Below are 19963 nucleotides of genomic sequence, written 5' to 3'. Positions count from 1 at the left end.
CGTGTTGCGTGCTTAAATAACGCCTGCGTGTAGCTTGCACGGAAGCTCGCCTTCCCGGCCGGCTGGACGCAGAGTGACCCCATAACTTCCTGCGGTCACCTTAGAAACAAACGGAAGTGCATGCCTGGGTTAGATCAACTGACTGCGGCCAATTGAAAAAAATAGAAAGAAAAGTGCTTTATATCCACTGCCCTGTCGTTTTCCTTGCATAGCATAGGCCAGGATGTGCATATCTGTAGGGGCCCGCGTAGAATAGCGCTCTGCTACGGCCGCACCGCAACGAAATTTGCGGGCACAGTTCCGACGCTTCTAGCTTGCAAACCAAAAATAATAACAAAAATTCGCGCAGGACGTCTACCGGCCTGGGTGCGAGCCCCCATTAAAGCGCCCAACGCTTGCCACGCAACGGAATACTTGAGGCCCGGAGCTGAGCTGCTCCTCCCTCCCTGCCAACGCAACACAGTCGGCGCAGCGCGGGGCTGCGGCGCCCCCTTCGTGTCGCCTGCGCAAGTATACCCGCCTCCGAGACAGCAGAGTCCGCGTCGCGCAGTCGACTGCTGCTGCCGCGCGAAGCAAAAACCGACTCGGGTAAATGATGAATACGTGGATTTTTCCCGCGGCGCTTTTTCACCCTGAGAGAGTTAGATTTTTTGCATAGTCGTTAGAAACTTTTCAGACGACTCCTTTACAGCAAGCAGAGAAAGAAAGCTATTCATGTCGGGTTCTGTGGCACAAAATATTGGCCTAAGGGAAAGGTTCAAGTCCAATTTTCCTCTTTACTGGAGACGACTGACTTTACACCTGTGCTCTTGTGTGCGCACTCCATTCTCAGGCGTTAGTAGGGAAGGTGGGTCCTCTCGTTTGTATTATTCCATTACATCCTTTCTTTGCAATGAGGCTCCCACACAGATCCTGCATATTCCAGTTTCCATGGGAGAAGTGCTTTTGCACGCTATTATTCACAGGTACGTTTCGGTGTCTGTACTGCCTGTCAAAAACTCACGAATTGAACCTGCTCCAACAATGTGGTCTCATAATAATAATTCACTGCAAGTGATCGTCGCAAACACAAATTGGACAGCGACTGGGCAGTCGGAGGCAATAACGCTTCCTATGAATTTGGACAACTGTCTGTAGCGGTGCACCAGTGGGATGGTAAATCATCTAATTTTACTCATAACTGGGGAGAAAAAAAAAATGACTCAAGACTAAAGAGGCATTCGGCGGCTCATCCCACCCTGCAGGTTCCTTAAAGTCGACTGTGACGAGAACGTCCGCACCGTCGTGTACAAAAAGTTAAGTCCCCCCAGCATTACAATGTTGTTCCAGGTCAGCGGAACACGCTACAGAACCAATCATTGAGTCACTTGGAATGCAGACAACCAAGCTGTGTGCTTCTTTTCCCCCTTTTCACTTGAGGCAGGGGCTGTTCGCGTGCTGCAATGGTTTGCAATTTGTCCGTCCCGTTCATTCCTGTGTTTTTTATCTGGAGTTACACTCTGGAAGCCCAATTTGACGAACAAAGGCCTATTCAGGAAACGAAACACGATGCTCCATTTCGCACGTCTCTCGGCCAGGTGTGTTTACCTCCAGGTTTCAGATTATGAGAGGCGCTCTGCATACAAGGAATGGCTGCAAGTCGTCCAATTTTTTTTCTTTGACGCGCGCACGGCTGCTGAAATTCGCCAACAGTGTTTCTGCCACAGACATGTAAAGCTGACTAGCACAGCCTTATGGCACACTTGGGCTCAATAATGTGATAGCATTACCTGGCCACATGTCCTGCAGGCAAGAAAGCGCCCCACATTTACGATAGAGAAAAACTGTAACGGTTTTGGACCAAACGCAATGCAGTGCAATCATTACACCGCCTTGAATATTTCGATTCGGAACGCAGCTCTGCGCCGATGAGTTGGGTAAACTTGGTGCGGGAGAAGAAAAAAACAAAAAAACTCGCCGCCGCTGTCACGTTGGGAGTAGGAACTGTAATTGGCTACTTTATAATGCCCTTCATTTCACAAAAAAATTTCAACGCAGAACACGATGGGCCAAAAAATAAAGAGGGACCTTCGCATCTCCGCTCTTAACCAGACTTCGGCGAATCGTTCTGTTTGCATTTCCCCCCCCCCCTTTTTTTTTAAGCGGTAGCCAACATTATCAGTCGCTCTTTCCGCGACATTCAAACGAGCTGTGATCATTTCGCAGGCGGACACGAGTGATGCGCAACTGCGAAGCTCTGCATTTCGCATACCCTACTTGTTGTTGCACGCACTACGGCACAAAGTCGAGCATACCTGACCCCGAATTCCATGAGGCCCCGCATTTAAAGCGAAAAAAAAAAAACTGTGCTCTTCTGGAACGGTCACCTCTCGAACACCGCCTCACTTGAATCCCAGACGGTCAATGCAGAAAGACTTTGCAAATTCGAGCACACACTTTGTTTTACTCCGTCCACTGCGTTTGACAGTGACTGACTAGGCAAACAGCGAGCATGCTCCCTCGGACGACACTCACAGTACTGACTGCACGCGCTACTGCACAGAGTCAAGAACGGAACTGCTTACCTGAGACCACTCCTGGTTGCCGTTCGGTCGTGATCCGCTCGCTGTGGCAGGCCGCAAGGAAAGGAAAAACGGATGCAGAAAACGGTAGCAAAACAAAGGGGAGAGAGGGACACACGAGAACCGGAGCTCTGGTTCGCATGACCAGCGGCTGCCCATGCAGCAGTTGGGTAGCCCTAAAGAGGGCTGTTTTTCGCGAGAAGGGTGCTTGCACGACGCCGAAGTCCAGACGGCACACGGTGGACGGACTAGCCTCCGAAGCCGTACAGAGTGCGGCCCTGACGCTTCAGCGCGTAGACCACATCCATGGCGGTGACAGTCTTGCGCTTAGCGTGCTCCGTGTACGTGACGGCGTCCCGGATCACATTCTCGAGGAACACTTTCAACACGCCGCGGGTCTCCTCGTAGATCAGGCCCGAGATGCGCTTGACACCGCCTCGGCGCGCCAGACGACGGATGGCGGGCTTGGTGATGCCCTGGATGTTGTCTCGCAATACCTTGCGATGGCGCTTCGCGCCTCCCTTGCCGAGTCCCTTGCCACCTTTTCCGCGACCAGACATGATGGTGCCGACGACGAAGTGTACACTCCGAGGCGAGAACGGGGAATGATGGTGTTACGCTCGGCGGCCTGTGGTGCTGGCAGCGCGAAGCCGCCATTCGCTGCGGCGCCTCGACCAATGAGAGTCCGCCTCCGCAAGCGCCGGCCCCCTTCTTTCTGTCTGTGTCTGCTTGTGCGCTGTTTTTTCACCAAGTCGCTAGCACTACTGAGCCCTCTCGGAGGGCTGCCGCGCCGCCAGCAAGGTAGCCAAAACGACCGCATCAAGGCGCACACGTAAACAACCAAGCAACGCGAAGACTGCCCCATTCTGCATCACGCGACCCCCCACCGCGCAAGAAAAAAAAAACGGAAATAGCAAACAATGGAAAACGAAGCGCACCTCCTATACTTCGCAATAGTGGCTGTATAACCGATATTTGGTCATGCCTGCTCCGTTTGCATGGAAAAAAAAAAAAATACTTGATGCCTAGTCGTTGCTGCTGTCAGTCTTTTTTTTTTTCGTGCGTGCCTGCGTTGCAAGCAAACAGGTGCGCGTGGTTTCTGTTTGCTGCCCCCCCCCCCCACTGGCAGGGGAGAGTTTACACCGTTAAATCGCGCGCCCCTTAAAGACACACCAAGGACACCGTCATTGCTGGCGCTACCAACAATTAGCGGGTTTCGCGACTTGTGAAGCTGCAGAAGCGGTTTTTTTTTTTTTGTCCTCAAAACCTGCCCGTTCTCAAAACGTGCATTGCTAAGGGGAAATTAAGCACTCACTTATCGTGTGTGTGTGTCCCCAACTTCCCGCACACACTTCACCGTGTCCGTGACCACATCGGAGCGGGCCCTTGAGAGGGCGACTACGGCCGTTCGCGGCGCACGTACCTCGCTCCCCCTCCTCTCCCGGTCGCCAGGATGCCGAGAAACGACCAGTTTCTCTTGCGGACTACATAGAAATACGTTTATCTCAAAAAGTAACCAATGCACAGCTTTAAAATTTTCCAGCCACATAGAACAAATGTCTCACCACCTCTCTTCCCACTTTCGGCTCGCTGGATCGAACCCGAGCTGTGCGAGCGTCGCTTTCAGTTTTCCGACCATTGCCAGGCTATTGTGCACACGCGCGATACGATAATCTGCTCGTGTTCGAGGACTTACTTGCTCTATCTGGCACGACAGCATCGGCCGCAAGAAGCCAAAGAAGGTACCAAACAGCTGCCAGCGTCGGAATTTTTCGCCGTTCTTACCGGGGAAAAAAAAAAAGAAAACAAAAACGCGGGCGCGCCGCACGCGCTGGGGGACACGCACATTACTAACGACACAGCAAATTGTGCTTGTAGCGCTTCATATTCTGCGAGTGCGCGCTCGCCCGGTGGCCAGTGTGAAGCGTGGCTTCTCTGCGGACTGATTTGCTACAGCTACGTCCGCCGCACTGTACTGCCCAGTTCTACGTCCTGCACATTGGTGTATGTAACCCTTACAGCTGTACGTAAGTACTTCCTCCCTCCCTTCGAATACCGCTGGCCAGATGGGGCACGCCACGGGTGGCAAACTGTTTTCCTTTCGAATTTCCTAAGAACAGACTGAGGGAACACAGTGGCCTCCCCGACGTCCGCAGGCACGTGTTGCGGCCACGAAACGATAACCTCTTCTTAAGGCCAAATATCCACACAAACCCAAACCGGGGGAATTCCGCAATAAATTACCTCCTGCCGTCACACTTAAGCAAGCATATAATAGGTAGAAGCTTCTTTTTTTTTTCTTCTCTCTTACGTGCTCATGCGGATGAGTATTCACATGCATACATACATATATATTTCCTTTACAGTTCTCCTACAACTAATTCGAAATATTGTTCTTTAACAATCTGGCTGTATTGCATGCTGCCTAAGCAAAACCGCTGCTATTTCAACCGCCTGATATCCATTTCTCGAGGCTACATGCTAATGAAGAAAACAACTTAAACAATCAAAACACAGAGAGAGAAAGGGGCCCGGAGCATCGCGCCGCTACCTGCAGACTCGACGATGCAAACACTTTGGTTGGCTCTGAAAAGAGCCGTTGAGGTTGTTGGGGGGGACGACTGGCGACGAGCGCGATGTGCCGCCTACTTGGAGCTGGTGTACTTGGTGACAGCCTTGGTGCCTTCGGACACGGCGTGCTTGGCCAGCTCGCCAGGCAGCAAGAGACGCACCGCAGTTTGGATCTCCCGGCTCGTGATGGTCGAGCGCTTGTTGTAGTGGGCCAGGCGAGAGGACTCGGCCGCGATGCGCTCGAAGATGTCGTTCACGAAGCTGTTCATGATGGACATGGCCTTGCTGGATACTCCAGTGTCCGGATGCACCTGCTTGAGCACCTTATAGATGTAGATGGAGAAGCTCTCCTTCCTGCGGCGCTTCTTCTTCTTCTTGTCGGTTGCGCGCACATTCTTCTGCGCCTTTCCGGCCTTCTTCACGGCCTTTCCCGACGGTTGAGGGGGCATGACGATCAGTTACGACGGCGCTCGGGGAGACGGACGGTGTCGAAAGAACGCGCGCGCAGGGGCGCGCGGCGTTTTTATACTGGCACCGTGGTGTTCAAGCGACCGGAGCCAGGCCGCCGCGCGATTGGTCGACGCGTCGCGGCCTCCTCACCCTCCCTCCAGCGCTCCCGTCGCGGTATCGCGGCGCGCTCTCGAGGTTCGTAGTATCAAGCAGCAGCCCGTTCCTGTCTGTTCTCGCACGCGGCGTTCCCCGTTCTTTCTCGAGCGTACAACAGAAGTCACCATGTCAGGTCGCGGAAAAGGAGGCAAGGCCAAGGGCAAGAGCAAGACCCGCTCGAGCCGCGCGGGACTGCAGTTCCCCGTGGGTCGAATTCACCGTCTCTTGCGTAAGGGCAACTACGCGGAGCGCGTCGGAGCGGGCGCCCCCGTTTACCTGGCCGCCGTCCTCGAATACCTGGCCGCCGAGGTGCTCGAGCTGGCGGGCAACGCTGCTCGGGACAACAAGAAGACCAGAATCATTCCGCGCCACCTGCAGCTGGCCATCCGAAACGACGAGGAGCTGAACAAGCTGCTCTCGGGAGTTACCATCGCCCAGGGCGGCGTCTTGCCCAACATCCAGGCCGTGTTGCTCCCCAAGAAGACCGAGAAGAAGGCGTGAGCGGTCTACCGCACGTCTGTGGAGGCGCGCCCGCCGCATCAGCAGCGCCCAACTAACGGTCCTTATCAGGACCAACCAACTGCCTGCCACGGCGGGGCCTCGCTGTGTGATACCTTTGGGTTTTGTTTTTTTTATTTGCTCTGGACCGCTGCGTCCCTCTCACGCTGGCTGTTTTTTCAAAGTGTTTGCCTCACTGCGCGCCGCACACAGGTTGGCTTTTATTTAGTTTTATCGGCCCCTTCTTCCTTTCCTTTTCCTGGCCCAGTCGCTAGCAGGAGGCCAGTAGAGCGTTAATAAGGGGCATGACCAGCGCATTGTTTTTTTTTTTGGCAGTTCCCTAGCAGGGGTTTCACATAGCAGCGCTAGAGAGAATGACGAAGTGGCTTTACTGAGACAGTAATAGAGAACAAGGGACGGGATTTTTTTTTTTTTTTCGCCACCGCGGGCATCTGCCATAGATACCGAAGGACGTGAACTGGGACAGCGGAAATAAGCCACAGCAGGCAGAATGCAGACACGAAATAAAATAGGTGAGCGGACGGTAATATCGACAGAAACTATTCACACAGCAATAAATACGTACGCGGCGTATCAAGGTGCACCTAATGTAGGCGGCGCGTGCTGCATTCACTTGCGCGCCCAGCGCCGCATTTACCCCCACAAAACTGGGCGCGCGCGCGTGACTTGTGCAATGATGTTATTTACAAGCGCGAGCCCGCGGAAGACGCCAGGGCCATGGCTTTCAACAACTCACCTCGTTTTCCAGCAGCTGCGAAACGCAGTGTTCGAGAGAGAGGGACCGGCCGGGTTCGGAGCTCGGTTTCGTGCGCCCGTGGCCAAAGCAAACATTTGGGTGGTCCTGAGAAGGACCGTTGTGATGCGTTGCTGCGGCGGCGGCGGCGGCGCCAAGTGCCGGGCGCCACTGCGCTCTAGGCGCGCTCGCCGCGGATGCGCCTCGCCAGCTGGATATCCTTCGGCATGATGGTGACGCGCTTGGCGTGGATCGCGCACAGGTTGGTGTCCTCGAAGAGACCGACCAGGTATGCCTCGCTGGCCTCCTGAAGTGCCATGACGGCCGAGCTCTGGAAGCGCAGGTCGGTCTTGAAGTCCTGAGCGATTTCTCTCACCAGGCGCTGGAAGGGCAGCTTGCGGATGAGAAGTTCGGTCGATTTTTGGTATCGGCGAATTTCACGAAGTGCCACGGTGCCAGGCCTATATCTGTGAGGCTTCTTCACGCCTCCGGTAGCTGGCGCACTCTTACGAGCAGCCTTTGTGGCCAGCTGCTTGCGGGGGGCCTTGCCACCGGTGCTCTTGCGCGCGGTTTGCTTCGTGCGAGCCATGGTGCCGGACGCGGACGCTGGTAACGGACGGACTGCCTTCGGAGACGGGCGGCGAGAGACTGTGTTCCGCGCCGCGCGGCGGCGCTGCTCCCTCGCGCCCTCTCTCCGACCCGATTGGTCCCCGCTGACGGACCGATAGCTTCCCTCCGTTCTGCGGCGGCCGCCAGAATGCTGGAAATACTACTTTTCGAGCGCGCGTTGGTTTCGCGCCTGGCAAAGGTGAGACAAGTGGGTGTGGAACCGTGGTCTAGCGCAAGATTACGGTGCGCCTATCCTTTAGGTTTGCCCGCACAGCAAAAGCAGCCCTCTGGCAGGAGCCGGGCGTACGCGGCAGCGTCGACTTTGCCACCACACCAGGGTGTCGACGCGGTTGCGGGTCGTTCCGTGTGGCGTTAGCGCACTGCAACGAGCTTGTCTTCTTGGACATACCGGGCAATGAGTCTTTCGAAAAGAAAGGCGAAGCTACTAGCGCGACAGCAAGCAATGAATGCTCCGGGAGACATTCTGAGTATAGAACTGAACTTTAGTTGAGGAGGAGAAAGTAATTATTTTCGCTGTTTGTTGGCTCATTTCAATAGGCAAAGGAAGGAGGCAGCAACCAAAATTGTTAAGTGCACTGCGGTCGGCATGAGCGAATGAATGTGAGAGGCGAGTGTAAAGATTAAAGTGGTGGCGTGCAATTTTATAAAAGGCACTTTTTCTCCCTGCCCAGGCACTGTGGCTGCTTTCCCAAGCTTGGATGTGGATACCTTACAGTGTGTCGCCGCCGCATGCCTGAAAAGCACGTGCCGTTACTGGTGTAGAACAGACTGTCGCGCGTGTAAAAAAAAAGCGGCGATTGTTGGCCGAGTTAGGCCGCATTACTGGAAAGCAATCATAGAAGGTTCAACGCCAGCGGAGAAGACAAAAGTGCGGAGCAAAACGAAGACCCACTACTTCTCACAGCCGCCTGCGAAGTTCATGCGCTTCGCTGGATAGGTATGCGCACAACGCTATCAGTTAGAGGCTTTCTTGTCTTGGAGACAAAGAGCAACGGGATTGCGAAAAAAAAAAAAAACTCCCCGGGCGCCAAGCTCGCAAACCACCGCAAGAGATGAACCAATTTACTATTTACTGCACAGAAAGAACTGGGCACAGTGCAGTGCACGGAAGCCGCGCATAAATGCCTAAAAGCTCTCCTGCATCTGCGGGACAATATGCTTCGAGTACTAGGCAGGCAAGGTTAGTGAGCAAGAGCAGCGCGCGTAAAGAATGCATCCCATCTCTCCGTAATTGAGGTGTACTTCCTGCGGTCACCTTAGAAACAAACGGAAGTGCATGCCTGGGTTAGATCAACTGACTGCGGCCAATTGAAAAAAATAGAAAGAAAAGTGCTTTATATCCACTGCCCTGTCGTTTTCCTTGCATAGCATAGGCCAGGATGTGCATATCTGTAGGGGCCCGCGTAGAATAGCGCTCTGCTACGGCCGCACCGCAACGAAATTTGCGGGCACAGTTCCGACGCTTCTAGCTTGCAAACCAAAAATAATAACAAAAATTCGCGCAGGACGTCTACCGGCCTGGGTGCGAGCCCCCATTAAAGCGCCCAACGCTTGCCACGCAACGGAATACTTGAGGCCCGGAGCTGAGCTGCTCCTCCCTCCCTGCCAACGCAACACAGTCGGCGCAGCGCGGGGCTGCGGCGCCCCCTTCGTGTCGCCTGCGCAAGTATACCCGCCTCCGAGACAGCAGAGTCCGCGTCGCGCAGTCGACTGCTGCTGCCGCGCGAAGCAAAAACCGACTCGGGTAAATGATGAATACGTGGATTTTTCCCGCGGCGCTTTTTCACCCTGAGAGAGTTAGATTTTTTGCATAGTCGTTAGAAACTTTTCAGACGACTCCTTTACAGCAAGCAGAGAAAGAAAGCTATTCATGTCGGGTTCTGTGGCACAAAATATTGGCCTAAGGGAAAGGTTCAAGTCCAATTTTCCTCTTTACTGGAGACGACTGACTTTACACCTGTGCTCTTGTGTGCGCACTCCATTCTCAGGCGTTAGTAGGGAAGGTGGGTCCTCTCGTTTGTATTATTCCATTACATCCTTTCTTTGCAATGAGGCTCCCACACAGATCCTGCATATTCCAGTTTCCATGGGAGAAGTGCTTTTGCACGCTATTATTCACAGGTACGTTTCGGTGTCTGTACTGCCTGTCAAAAACTCACGAATTGAACCTGCTCCAACAATGTGGTCTCATAATAATAATTCACTGCAAGTGATCGTCGCAAACACAAATTGGACAGCGACTGGGCAGTCGGAGGCAATAACGCTTCCTATGAATTTGGACAACTGTCTGTAGCGGTGCACCAGTGGGATGGTAAATCATCTAATTGTACTCATAACTGGGGAGAAAAAAAAAATGACTCAAGACTAAAGAGGCATTCGGCGGCTCATCCCACCCTGCAGGTTCCTTAAAGTCGACTGTGACGAGAACGTCCGCACCGTCGTGTACAAAAAGTTAAGTCCCCCCAGCATTACAATGTTGTTCCAGGTCAGCGGAACACGCTACAGAACCAATCATTGAGTCACTTGGAATGCAGACAACCAAGCTGTGTGCTTCTTTTCCCCCTTTTCACTTGAGGCAGGGGCTGTTCGCGTGCTGCAATGGTTTGCAATTTGTCCGTCCCGTTCATTCCTGTGTTTTTTATCTGGAGTTACACTCTGGAAGCCCAATTTGACGAACAAAGGCCTATTCAGGAAACGAAACACGATGCTCCATTTCGCACGTCTCTCGGCCAGGTGTGTTTACCTCCAGGTTTCAGATTATGAGAGGCGCTCTGCATACAAGGAATGGCTGCAAGTCGTCCAATTTTTTTTCTTTGACGCGCGCACGGCTGCTGAAATTCGCCAACAGTGTTTCTGCCACAGACATGTAAAGCTGACTAGCACAGCCTTATGGCACACTTGGGCTCAATAATGTGATAGCATTACCTGGCCACATGTCCTGCAGGCAAGAAAGCGCCCCACATTTACGATAGAGAAAAACTGTAACGGTTTTGGACCAAACGCAATGCAGTGCAATCATTACACCGCCTTGAATATTTCGATTCGGAACGCAGCTCTGCGCCGATGAGTTGGGTAAACTTGGTGCGGGAGAAGAAAAAAACAAAAAAACTCGCCGCCGCTGTCACGTTGGGAGTAGGAACTGTAATTGGCTACTTTATAATGCCCTTCATTTCACAAAAAAATTTCAACGCAGAACACGATGGGCCAAAAAATAAAGAGGGACCTTCGCATCTCCGCTCTTAACCAGACTTCGGCGAATCGTTCTGTTTGCATTTCCCCCCCCCCCTTTCTTTTTAAGCGGTAGCCAACATTATCAGTCGCTCTTTCCGCGACATTCAAACGAGCTGTGATCATTTCGCAGGCGGACACGAGTGATGCGCAACTGCGAAGCTCTGCATTTCGCATACCCTACTTGTTGTTGCACGCACTACGGCACAAAGTCGAGCATACCTGACCCCGAATTCCATGAGGCCCCGCATTTAAAGCGAAAAAAAAAAAAACTGTGCTCTTCTGGAACGGTCACCTCTCGAACACCGCCTCACTTGAATCCCAGACGGTCAATGCAGAAAGACTTTGCAAATTCGAGCACACACTTTGTTTTACTCCGTCCACTGCGTTTGACAGTGACTGACTAGGCAAACAGCGAGCATGCTCCCTCGGACGACACTCACAGTACTGACTGCACGCGCTACTGCACAGAGTCAAGAACGGAACTGCTTACCTGAGACCACTCCTGGTTGCCGTTCGGTCGTGATCCGCTCGCTGTGGCAGGCCGCAAGGAAAGGAAAAACGGATGCAGAAAACGGTAGCAAAACAAAGGGGAGAGAGGGACACACGAGAACCGGAGCTCTGGTTCGCATGACCAGCGGCTGCCCATGCAGCAGTTGGGTAGCCCTAAAGAGGGCTGTTTTTCGCGAGAAGGGTGCTTGCACGACGCCGAAGTCCAGACGGCACACGGTGGACGGACTAGCCTCCGAAGCCGTACAGAGTGCGGCCCTGACGCTTCAGCGCGTAGACCACATCCATGGCGGTGACAGTCTTGCGCTTAGCGTGCTCCGTGTACGTGACGGCGTCCCGGATCACATTCTCGAGGAACACTTTCAACACGCCGCGGGTCTCCTCGTAGATCAGGCCCGAGATGCGCTTGACACCGCCTCGGCGCGCCAGACGACGGATGGCGGGCTTGGTGATGCCCTGGATGTTGTCTCGCAATACCTTGCGATGGCGCTTCGCGCCTCCCTTGCCGAGTCCCTTGCCACCTTTTCCGCGACCAGACATGATGGTGCCGACGACGAAGTGTACACTCCGAGGCGAGAACGGGGAATGATGGTGTTACGCTCGGCGGCCTGTGGTGCTGGCAGCGCGAAGCCGCCATTCGCTGCGGCGCCTCGACCAATGAGAGTCCGCCTCCGCAAGCGCCGGCTCGCTAGCACTACTGAGCCCTCTCGGAGGGCTGCCGCGCCGCCAGCAAGGTAGCCAAAACGACCGCATCAAGGCGCACACGTAAACAACCAAGCAACGCGAAGACTGCCCCATTCTGCATCACGCGACCCCCCACCGCGCAAGAAAAAAAAAAACGGAAATAGCAAACAATGGAAAACGAAGCGCACCTCCTATACTTCGCAATAGTGGCTGTATAACCGATATTTGGTCATGCCTGCTCCGTTTGCATGGAAAAAAAAAAAATACTTGATGCCTAGTCGTTGCTGCTGTCAGTCTTTTTTTTTTTCGTGCGTGCCTGCGTTGCAAGCAAACAGGTGCGCGTGGTTTCTGTTTGCTGCCCCCCCCCCCCACTGGCAGGGGAGAGTTTACACCGTTAAATCGCGCGCCCCTTAAAGACACACCAAGGACACCGTCATTGCTGGCGCTACCAACAATTAGCGGGTTTCGCGACTTGTGAAGCTGCAGAAGCGGTTTTTTTTTTTTTGTCCTCAAAACCTGCCCGTTCTCAAAACGTGCATTGCTAAGGGGAAATTAAGCACTCACTTATCGTGTGTGTGTGTCCCCAACTTCCCGCACACACTTCACCGTGTCCGTGACCACATCGGAGCGGGCCCTTGAGAGGGCGACTACGGCCGTTCGCGGCGCACGTACCTCGCTCCCCCTCCTCTCCCGGTCGCCAGGATGCCGAGAAACGACCAGTTTCTCTTGCGGACTACATAGAAATACGTTTATCTCAAAAAGTAACCAATGCACAGCTTTAAAATTTTCCAGCCACATAGAACAAATGTCTCACCACCTCTCTTCCCACTTTCGGCTCGCTGGATCGAACCCGAGCTGTGCGAGCGTCGCTTTCAGTTTTCCGACCATTGCCAGGCTATTGTGCACACGCGCGATACGATAATCTGCTCGTGTTCGAGGACTTACTTGCTCTATCTGGCACGACAGCATCGGCCGCAAGAAGCCAAAGAAGGTACCAAACAGCTGCCAGCGTCGGAATTTTTCGCCGTTCTTACCGGGGAAAAAAAAAAAGAAAACAAAAACGCGGGCGCGCCGCACGCGCTGGGGGACACGCACATTACTAACGACACAGCAAATTGTGCTTGTAGCGCTTCATATTCTGCGAGTGCGCGCTCGCCCGGTGGCCAGTGTGAAGCGTGGCTTCTCTGCGGACTGATTTGCTACAGCTACGTCCGCCGCACTGTACTGCCCAGTTCTACGTCCTGCACATTGGTGTATGTAACCCTTACAGCTGTACGTAAGTACTTCCTCCCTCCCTTCGAATACCGCTGGCCAGATGGGGCACGCCACGGGTGGCAAACTGTTTTCCTTTCGAATTTCCTAAGAACAGACTGAGGGAACACAGTGGCCTCCCCGACGTCCGCAGGCACGTGTTGCGGCCACGAAACGATAACCTCTTCTTAAGGCCAAATATCCACACAAACCCAAACCGGGGGAATTCCGCAATAAATTACCTCCTGCCGTCACACTTAAGCAAGCATATAATAGGTAGAAGCTTCTTTTTTTTTTCTTCTCTCTTACGTGCTCATGCGGATGAGTATTCACATGCATACATACATATATATTTCCTTTACAGTTCTCCTACAACTAATTCGAAATATTGTTCTTTAACAATCTGGCTGTATTGCATGCTGCCTAAGCAAAACCGCTGCTATTTCAACCGCCTGATATCCATTTCTCGAGGCTACATGCTAATGAAGAAAACAACTTAAACAATCAAAACACAGAGAGAGAAAGGGGCCCGGAGCATCGCGCCGCTACCTGCAGACTCGACGATGCAAACACTTTGGTTGGCTCTGAAAAGAGCCGTTGAGGTTGTTGGGGGGGACGACTGGCGACGAGCGCGATGTGCCGCCTACTTGGAGCTGGTGTACTTGGTGACAGCCTTGGTGCCTTCGGACACGGCGTGCTTGGCCAGCTCGCCAGGCAGCAAGAGACGCACCGCAGTTTGGATCTCCCGGCTCGTGATGGTCGAGCGCTTGTTGTAGTGGGCCAGGCGAGAGGACTCGGCCGCGATGCGCTCGAAGATGTCGTTCACGAAGCTGTTCATGATGGACATGGCCTTGCTGGATACTCCAGTGTCCGGATGCACCTGCTTGAGCACCTTATAGATGTAGATGGAGAAGCTCTCCTTCCTGCGGCGCTTCTTCTTCTTCTTGTCGGTTGCGCGCACATTCTTCTGCGCCTTTCCGGCCTTCTTCACGGCCTTTCCCGACGGTTGAGGGGGCATGACGATCAGTTACGACTGCGCTCGGGGAGACGGACGGTGTCGAAAGAACGCGCGCGCAGGGGCGCGCGGCGTTTTTATACTGGCACCGTGGTGTTCAAGCGACCGGAGCCAGGCCGCCGCGCGATTGGTCGACGCGTCGCGGCCTCCTCACCCTCCCTCCAGCGCTCCCGTCGCGGTATCGCGGCGCGCTGATGATCGTCGACCTCCGTAGGGAGAAAACGTGTTTTTCGTGCCCTCTCCTGTTTACCCGAGCGCTCCCTTCGCGGCATCGAGTCCGCCTGTTCCCGTGTCCCAGAGTTTCCTTTTTTTCTTTTAGTTTTTCTTTTTTTCCATTACGTCATAGCCTAGCTCAGGCCCACTCCCCGTGGCCTGTGTGCCATGGCCCCTCCAGCCCCCTGACCATCGGCACCCCTACCATCTGAACCATGGCGGACGAAGAAGATGCCCTCCACATGCTCGATGAGGATGGCATCCGAAACGCCCTCCATCGTCACAGGCGAATAAACAGCTTCGGGTGCTCCCGCAGCCTGCGAAAACTGATCACTGAAGCGAACGCCACCCTTCAGCGCCAAGGAGAAGCGGCCCGCCTGGTCACTGCGATGCAGAGGACCCCTCCACCTGGCGACGCACCCGCAATCGCCAGCACATCCTCGGTGAATGCGGCCAGCGGCCAGGAAGCAAGCAAAGGTGGATGCGCTGAAACCTTTGTAACACCGCCGCCACCGCGGCTACGACGATTTGACAGCATCACACCTGTCATCATCAGCCGTAGCGAAGCAGCCCACGGCCCAGCCCTGCTCTCAACCAAGCCGAGTACAGCTGACGCGGCGTGTCAACACGATGACACCCAGACATGCCTGGATTCCCAAAATCCAGCCATTCCAGAAGCAGACAGCAATGTGCTCCCCGCTCCTGCCGCCACAACAAACCCCGCCCCGGCCGAAGCATTCACAGAGGCAGACTACGAACGTGCTGCTCTCGCCTACGCAGAAAAAAGAGCCAGTGCCCCTCCGGCCAGGCGGCTCCCCACTCCCCCTCCCGCGGAGCCCGACAGAGCGACAGCGAAGGGGCTTGGCGCCGCAGTACAAAAGCCAGCGAGGAATGCCCCAAGACGCCGCATACAAACCACCGCAGCGGCTCCCCTGGCTCCTGCCGCTCAGCCGTCGGCAGCGCGCTTCACCGCAGCACCACCACAACAGGGAAAGAAGTCGGACATCGCCACCGTTCTTTACTATCCCGTGGACAGGATGGCCAACTATCTAAAGCCAACAAGAGACGCCATCGCCGCTCAACTGTCCAAACTACCGGGGGTGAAAGCTGTGCGTGTGAATTTCCGCCGGAACGTGGTCGCCGTGGACGCGCACGCATCTGCCGACCTCGACCCACTCCTCGGCATCACCACCATCTGCGACATCAAGGTCCGAGCCAAGGAGGCCGGCGGCAACAGCTGCACCGGTCGAGTGTTTCGCGTGGACCGCGCGCTCTCGACCGAGGACATCATGTCGGGCATCGAGTGCAAGGTGCCGGTGCTAGCCTGCACGAGAAGCGGAAACGACATCATACTCCGCTTCGCGGGCACCCACCCACCCGAAGAGGTCTCCCTCTTCAAACTGCGCCGCCCCGTCCGCGCCCGACTACCGAGGCCGCTCCAATGCCTGCAGTGCGGTGTCATCGGCCATGCCACTGCTGTGTGTACCGCAAAGCCGAGGTGCCTCCGCTGTGGACGCGATCACCACAAGTCCCGATGTGACTCACCCCGGCCGCGATGCATTAACTGCAACGGCACGCACACATCAACCGAGCCGCGCTGCCCCCGTTGGCAACAAGAACGCAAAGTGGCCGTCCTCCTGGCGTCATCGCATCAGCCCATGTCTCGCCGTGACGCTCGCCGTGCAGTTACTGCAAAACAAACCTCTGCTGCATTTTCAAGCCAGACAGCTCCTGCGGATTCAACCAAAAAGGGCCCCCCTGCACCAACACAGCAGGACCTTACGCTTGCTGACACCCTGCCCAATAGACCAGCGGCAAAAACGGGAAGCAATACCGACATCGAAGCACACTGTGAACCGGCGACGGAAGTCACTGTGACTCCAATTGGAAGTGTCACTGCACGCAACTGTGCCCCAGCGCTCCCGCATACCGCTCGGTCTTTCCGTGACGTGGTTGTAGGGAGGAAGCCAGACAGCGCACCTATCGCTCAGCTCGACCAGCGTGATGCTGTCATCGCCGCGCTTGCCGCTGCCGTTCGTGCCCTCATAGAGGAATTGCCCAGCGCATCTCCGGCCCGCCAGTTATGTGCAGCTGCACTTGCAGCACAGCAAGCTCTGAACCATCATGGCTAGAAACAGTCGCGTCAACCGGCCGCGTGTGTTGCAGTGGAACTGCTGCCATCTACGCCGCCGTCAACCTGAGCTAGCAGCCATGCTACCTCTACAAAAGTACGACGTCATCGCGCTACAAGAGACTTACACGCGCGCAGAGGACCTCGTACTTCCCGGATACTTGGGCTACAGCAGCCCAACCGAGTGCGCGCTGGTGACCTGTGCTGACATTCCTTGCACCGACGCCGCACACCCACCTGGATCCCCTCGGGCAGCTATATATGTCCGTGCATCTTTTGCGCACCATGTAGTGCCTACTGCAGACCTCACCGGTGGCCCCGTCGAGTGTGTTGCCGTCACAGTGCGACTCGGGGGAACTGACACCACCGTTGCAAGTGTCTATGTGCGGCCTGGATACCCGTGGGACGCACGGCTCATCGTTCGTCTCACTCAACGAATCAAGCAAAACCTACTCATTTGTGGTGACTTCAACTGTCGCCATGTTGAGTGGGGTTCCCGCACCTCATCCAGACAGGGATGTGACGTGCTAGACGCTATTCGCGCTGCGGGACTGAACCTGTTGAACACAGGTAGTCCAACGTTTGTGCGTCCGAGCTGCACTCCTACAGCTATCGACCTCAGCGTGGCTTCCCCAGATTGTGTCTACGACTGGTCTACGCACCCCGATACTGCAGGATCAGACCACCTGCCTATTGACATCTTGCCACGAACTGAACGCCCTGCGGACAAAGTGACATACAGTGTAGTGCAGTGGTCGCGCTTCCGCGAGCTATGTGAGCAAAATCCATGTGAACCACATAACTTCTTCGATCACATTGCCGCCTGTGCGAGTGGTGCCACAATACGCTGTGCTGTGCTCCCCGGAACACCTGTGCCAGACATCAAACTCTTGAACCTGCGTGCTGCGCGTCGAAGGGCTCAACGCCGTGCACGGCGCACGAACAAGCCCGCACACTGGACTATCTACAAGCGTCTGGATGCTGCGTGCCTGCGTCACGCCAAACGGCTGCGTCGTCGCAGCTGGATTTCAGTGTGTCGTGCCCTGGACGAACCCCGTGCTCAGGCTCGCGGCTGGCGGATTCTTTCATCAATGCTGCACTCCAAAGCACCACGCTTCCCTGCCCTTTCCATAGCGGTGGCTAAAGGGATAGATGCTCTTGCGCTGGCCGACCTCCTCGCTGAACACTTTGTCCCCACTCTGGTGAGTGACACGCCCATCGCCTCCATCTTTTCTGTTTCTCCATTCGTACCTTTCGTATGGTTCTCGCGCGAATTTCATGCCCTGTGCACTGAGCCTTTCACAACGCACGAGCTGGATGTCGCGCTCGAACACAAGCGCAAGCGGCGAAGTGCCCCAGGTTCAGATCAAGTCACTCACCAGATGCTGAGGAATTTAAATTGTAACCAACGTCAGCGCCTGCTTGAAGCTTACAATGAAGTATTTGCAACCGGAGATGTCCCCCAGTCCTGGCGCACTGCCATCGTTATTCCTGTCCTGAAGCCGGGAAAGCCTTCTGCAAACATCAACTCTTACAGGCCGATATCTCTCACCTCAGTCCCAGGGAAAACGATGGAATATATGGCACTGAAGCGGCTTCAATGGATGGCGGACGTGAGAGGTGCACTGGCACCAGAACAAAGCGGATTCCGCCATTCCCGATGCACCGCCGACTGCATAGCGGAAATATCGGCCTTCTTAGAGGAAGCAAAATATAAGAAGCAGGCTGCCTACCTCGTCCTCCTCGACATTCAGAGCGCTTTTGACTCGCTCGCCCACGCATCTATACTTGATGCTCTGGTAAACATAGGCGTGGCTGAGAATTTATACCGCTATGTCAAATCGTTTCTCTCAGGCAGAACAATGCGTGTGAAAGTTGGTGGCTCGCTCAGCACACCCCGCCACATCACCAAGGGCGTTCCGCAGGGCAGTGTTCTTAGTCCCTTCTTATTTAATATCGTGCTGGCTAACATCCCGAACATTATCCCTCGTTCCCTTCTGTATCAGGTGCGCGTCAGCATATATGCTGACGACATAGCCCTCTACTGCAGTGGCCCCACACTGTCTGGTCGTACAGTTAGAGCGCAGTTGCAACATGCACTAGAATGTGTCGGAGAATATCTCTCCACCGTGGGGCTCAGCTTGTCAACTTCCAAAACGGAGGCCCTCGTGCTCCACCCTCGTCCTGCTGCATGGAAACTTATACCCAACCTGCAGCTAAAAGGGGTGCCCCTTCCGTGGAAAAAAAGTGCCCGCTATCTTGGACTCGTTATCGACGCGCAGCTCACCTGGCGGCCAGCTGTAGCTAAACTGCGGAAAGAGGCGCGCCAAGTGGCCGATGTGGCTAACCGACTACAAGCCAAAGGAGAAGGCTGCTCCCCAGAGCTGGCATACCGGTTCTACAACGGGATAGCGGTACCTAAACTCCTGTACGCTCTACCGCTCGTCGACCTGCGCCCCAGCCTGTGGCGCGCCATCGACGTAGACCAACGCGCTGCGATCCGCCGTTTTATGCGCCTGCCGCGCTGGTCGCAAGTACCTGCCACCTATGCAGAAGCTGCCACATGGCCGATCTCTCTCCGGGCACAACTAACAGCCCTCAACACTGTCGAGCGCATGCAAAGAGCTCCGGGAACTTCGCAACTCCTCAGCCGACTGTCCGAAGCCCGCCACTCGCACATGGGCCGCGCAGCACAGTTGTTTGGTGCGCACATCGCCCGACCGCCCTCTAGCTGCAGCCCGGCACTTCCGCCCCACCTGCGCGCCCCGCTCAGCATCCAGACCGTCATCCCAGGCGTGCGATCCAAGAAAGACACACCCGTCTGCGCGCTACAGCAAGAAACCGCTGCGCTTCTCCACGAGGATTGCAGCGGCCGAGTGGAGATATATACCGACGGATCTGTGCTGGAAGGAGGCGCATCAGCGGCTGCCGCATGTGTAGTCCCTTCTCTCGGCATCGCCAGGCAGAGCCGCCTCACATGCAGTGCCTCGTCCACAACCGCAGAAGTTGCCGCCCTGCACTTGGCAGCTGATCTCATCCTGGAGACACCAGACCTCTCTCCAGCTGTCGTCCTCAGTGACTCCAAGGCTGCGCTCACCACGCTGCGGAGGTCGCACCATACACTGCCCATGTATGCCAACCTGGACAACAAGCTACGCCAGGCACGAGCACTCGGCCGCGACGTTCTGCTCCAATGGCTCCCGTCCCACGTCGGAATCAGCGGCAACGAGCAGGCTGACCAACTGGCCAAGCAAGCTCACGCCGACGGCACACCGGAGTGCACTGCAATATCCCCCCTCGATGTGGCCCGG

The 19963-nt window shown here is 55.2% G+C and overlaps 6 protein-coding genes across 6 annotated transcripts; 1 reads left to right on the top strand and 5 right to left on the bottom strand.

Moving 5' to 3' along the window:
• Positions 1 to 2500: 2500 nt before the first annotated feature.
• LOC144094295 (histone H4) lies at positions 2501 to 3191 on the bottom strand. Its single transcript, XM_077628230.1, has one exon. The coding sequence runs from the start codon at positions 3119 to 3121 to the stop codon at positions 2810 to 2812; it is 312 nt and encodes a 103-aa protein (XP_077484356.1). The 5' UTR covers positions 3122 to 3191; the 3' UTR covers positions 2501 to 2809.
• A 1680-nt stretch (positions 3192 to 4871) lies between these two features.
• Positions 4872 to 5588, bottom strand: LOC144094293 (histone H2B). The gene has a single exon (XM_077628228.1). The coding sequence runs from the start codon at positions 5579 to 5581 to the stop codon at positions 5207 to 5209; it is 375 nt and encodes a 124-aa protein (XP_077484354.1). The 5' UTR covers positions 5582 to 5588; the 3' UTR covers positions 4872 to 5206.
• Positions 5589 to 5729: 141 nt separating this feature from the next.
• LOC144094294 (histone H2A-like) lies at positions 5730 to 6318 on the top strand. The gene has a single exon (XM_077628229.1). It carries the CDS (start codon positions 5865 to 5867, stop codon positions 6237 to 6239), a length of 375 nt encoding a protein of 124 aa, XP_077484355.1. The 5' UTR covers positions 5730 to 5864; the 3' UTR covers positions 6240 to 6318.
• A 614-nt stretch (positions 6319 to 6932) lies between these two features.
• LOC144094292 (histone H3) lies at positions 6933 to 7678 on the bottom strand. The gene has a single exon (XM_077628226.1). The coding sequence runs from the start codon at positions 7577 to 7579 to the stop codon at positions 7169 to 7171; it is 411 nt and encodes a 136-aa protein (XP_077484352.1). The 5' UTR covers positions 7580 to 7678; the 3' UTR covers positions 6933 to 7168.
• Positions 7679 to 11277: 3599 nt separating this feature from the next.
• On the bottom strand, positions 11278 to 12137 carry LOC144095087 (histone H4). Its single transcript, XM_077628885.1, has one exon. It carries the CDS (start codon positions 11896 to 11898, stop codon positions 11587 to 11589), a length of 312 nt encoding a protein of 103 aa, XP_077485011.1. The 5' UTR covers positions 11899 to 12137; the 3' UTR covers positions 11278 to 11586.
• Positions 12138 to 13601: 1464 nt separating this feature from the next.
• LOC144095086 (histone H2B) lies at positions 13602 to 14334 on the bottom strand. The gene has a single exon (XM_077628883.1). The coding sequence runs from the start codon at positions 14309 to 14311 to the stop codon at positions 13937 to 13939; it is 375 nt and encodes a 124-aa protein (XP_077485009.1). The 5' UTR covers positions 14312 to 14334; the 3' UTR covers positions 13602 to 13936.
• Between the last annotated feature and the right edge of the window lie 5629 nt (positions 14335 to 19963).

Source organism: Amblyomma americanum, chromosome 6 (assembly GCF_052857255.1).
Source record: "Amblyomma americanum isolate KBUSLIRL-KWMA chromosome 6, ASM5285725v1, whole genome shotgun sequence".
In the NCBI taxonomy this organism is placed as follows: domain Eukaryota; kingdom Metazoa; phylum Arthropoda; class Arachnida; order Ixodida; family Ixodidae; genus Amblyomma; species Amblyomma americanum.
Note: the sequence above shows the minus strand (reverse complement) of the source record. Positions and strands in the feature narration are given on the sequence as shown.

Bases quoted from the DNA above. Each gene is read 5' to 3' on its own strand.
- LOC144095087 (XM_077628885.1), bottom strand. From the start codon at position 11,898: ATGTCTGGTCGCGGAAAAGGTGGCAAGGGACTCGGCAAGGGAGGCGCG.
- LOC144094295 (XM_077628230.1), bottom strand. From the start codon at position 3,121: ATGTCTGGTCGCGGAAAAGGTGGCAAGGGACTCGGCAAGGGAGGCGCG.
- LOC144094292 (XM_077628226.1), bottom strand. From the start codon at position 7,579: ATGGCTCGCACGAAGCAAACCGCGCGCAAGAGCACCGGTGGCAAGGCC.
- LOC144094293 (XM_077628228.1), bottom strand. From the start codon at position 5,581: ATGCCCCCTCAACCGTCGGGAAAGGCCGTGAAGAAGGCCGGAAAGGCG.
- LOC144094294 (XM_077628229.1), top strand. From the start codon at position 5,865: ATGTCAGGTCGCGGAAAAGGAGGCAAGGCCAAGGGCAAGAGCAAGACC.
- LOC144095086 (XM_077628883.1), bottom strand. From the start codon at position 14,311: ATGCCCCCTCAACCGTCGGGAAAGGCCGTGAAGAAGGCCGGAAAGGCG.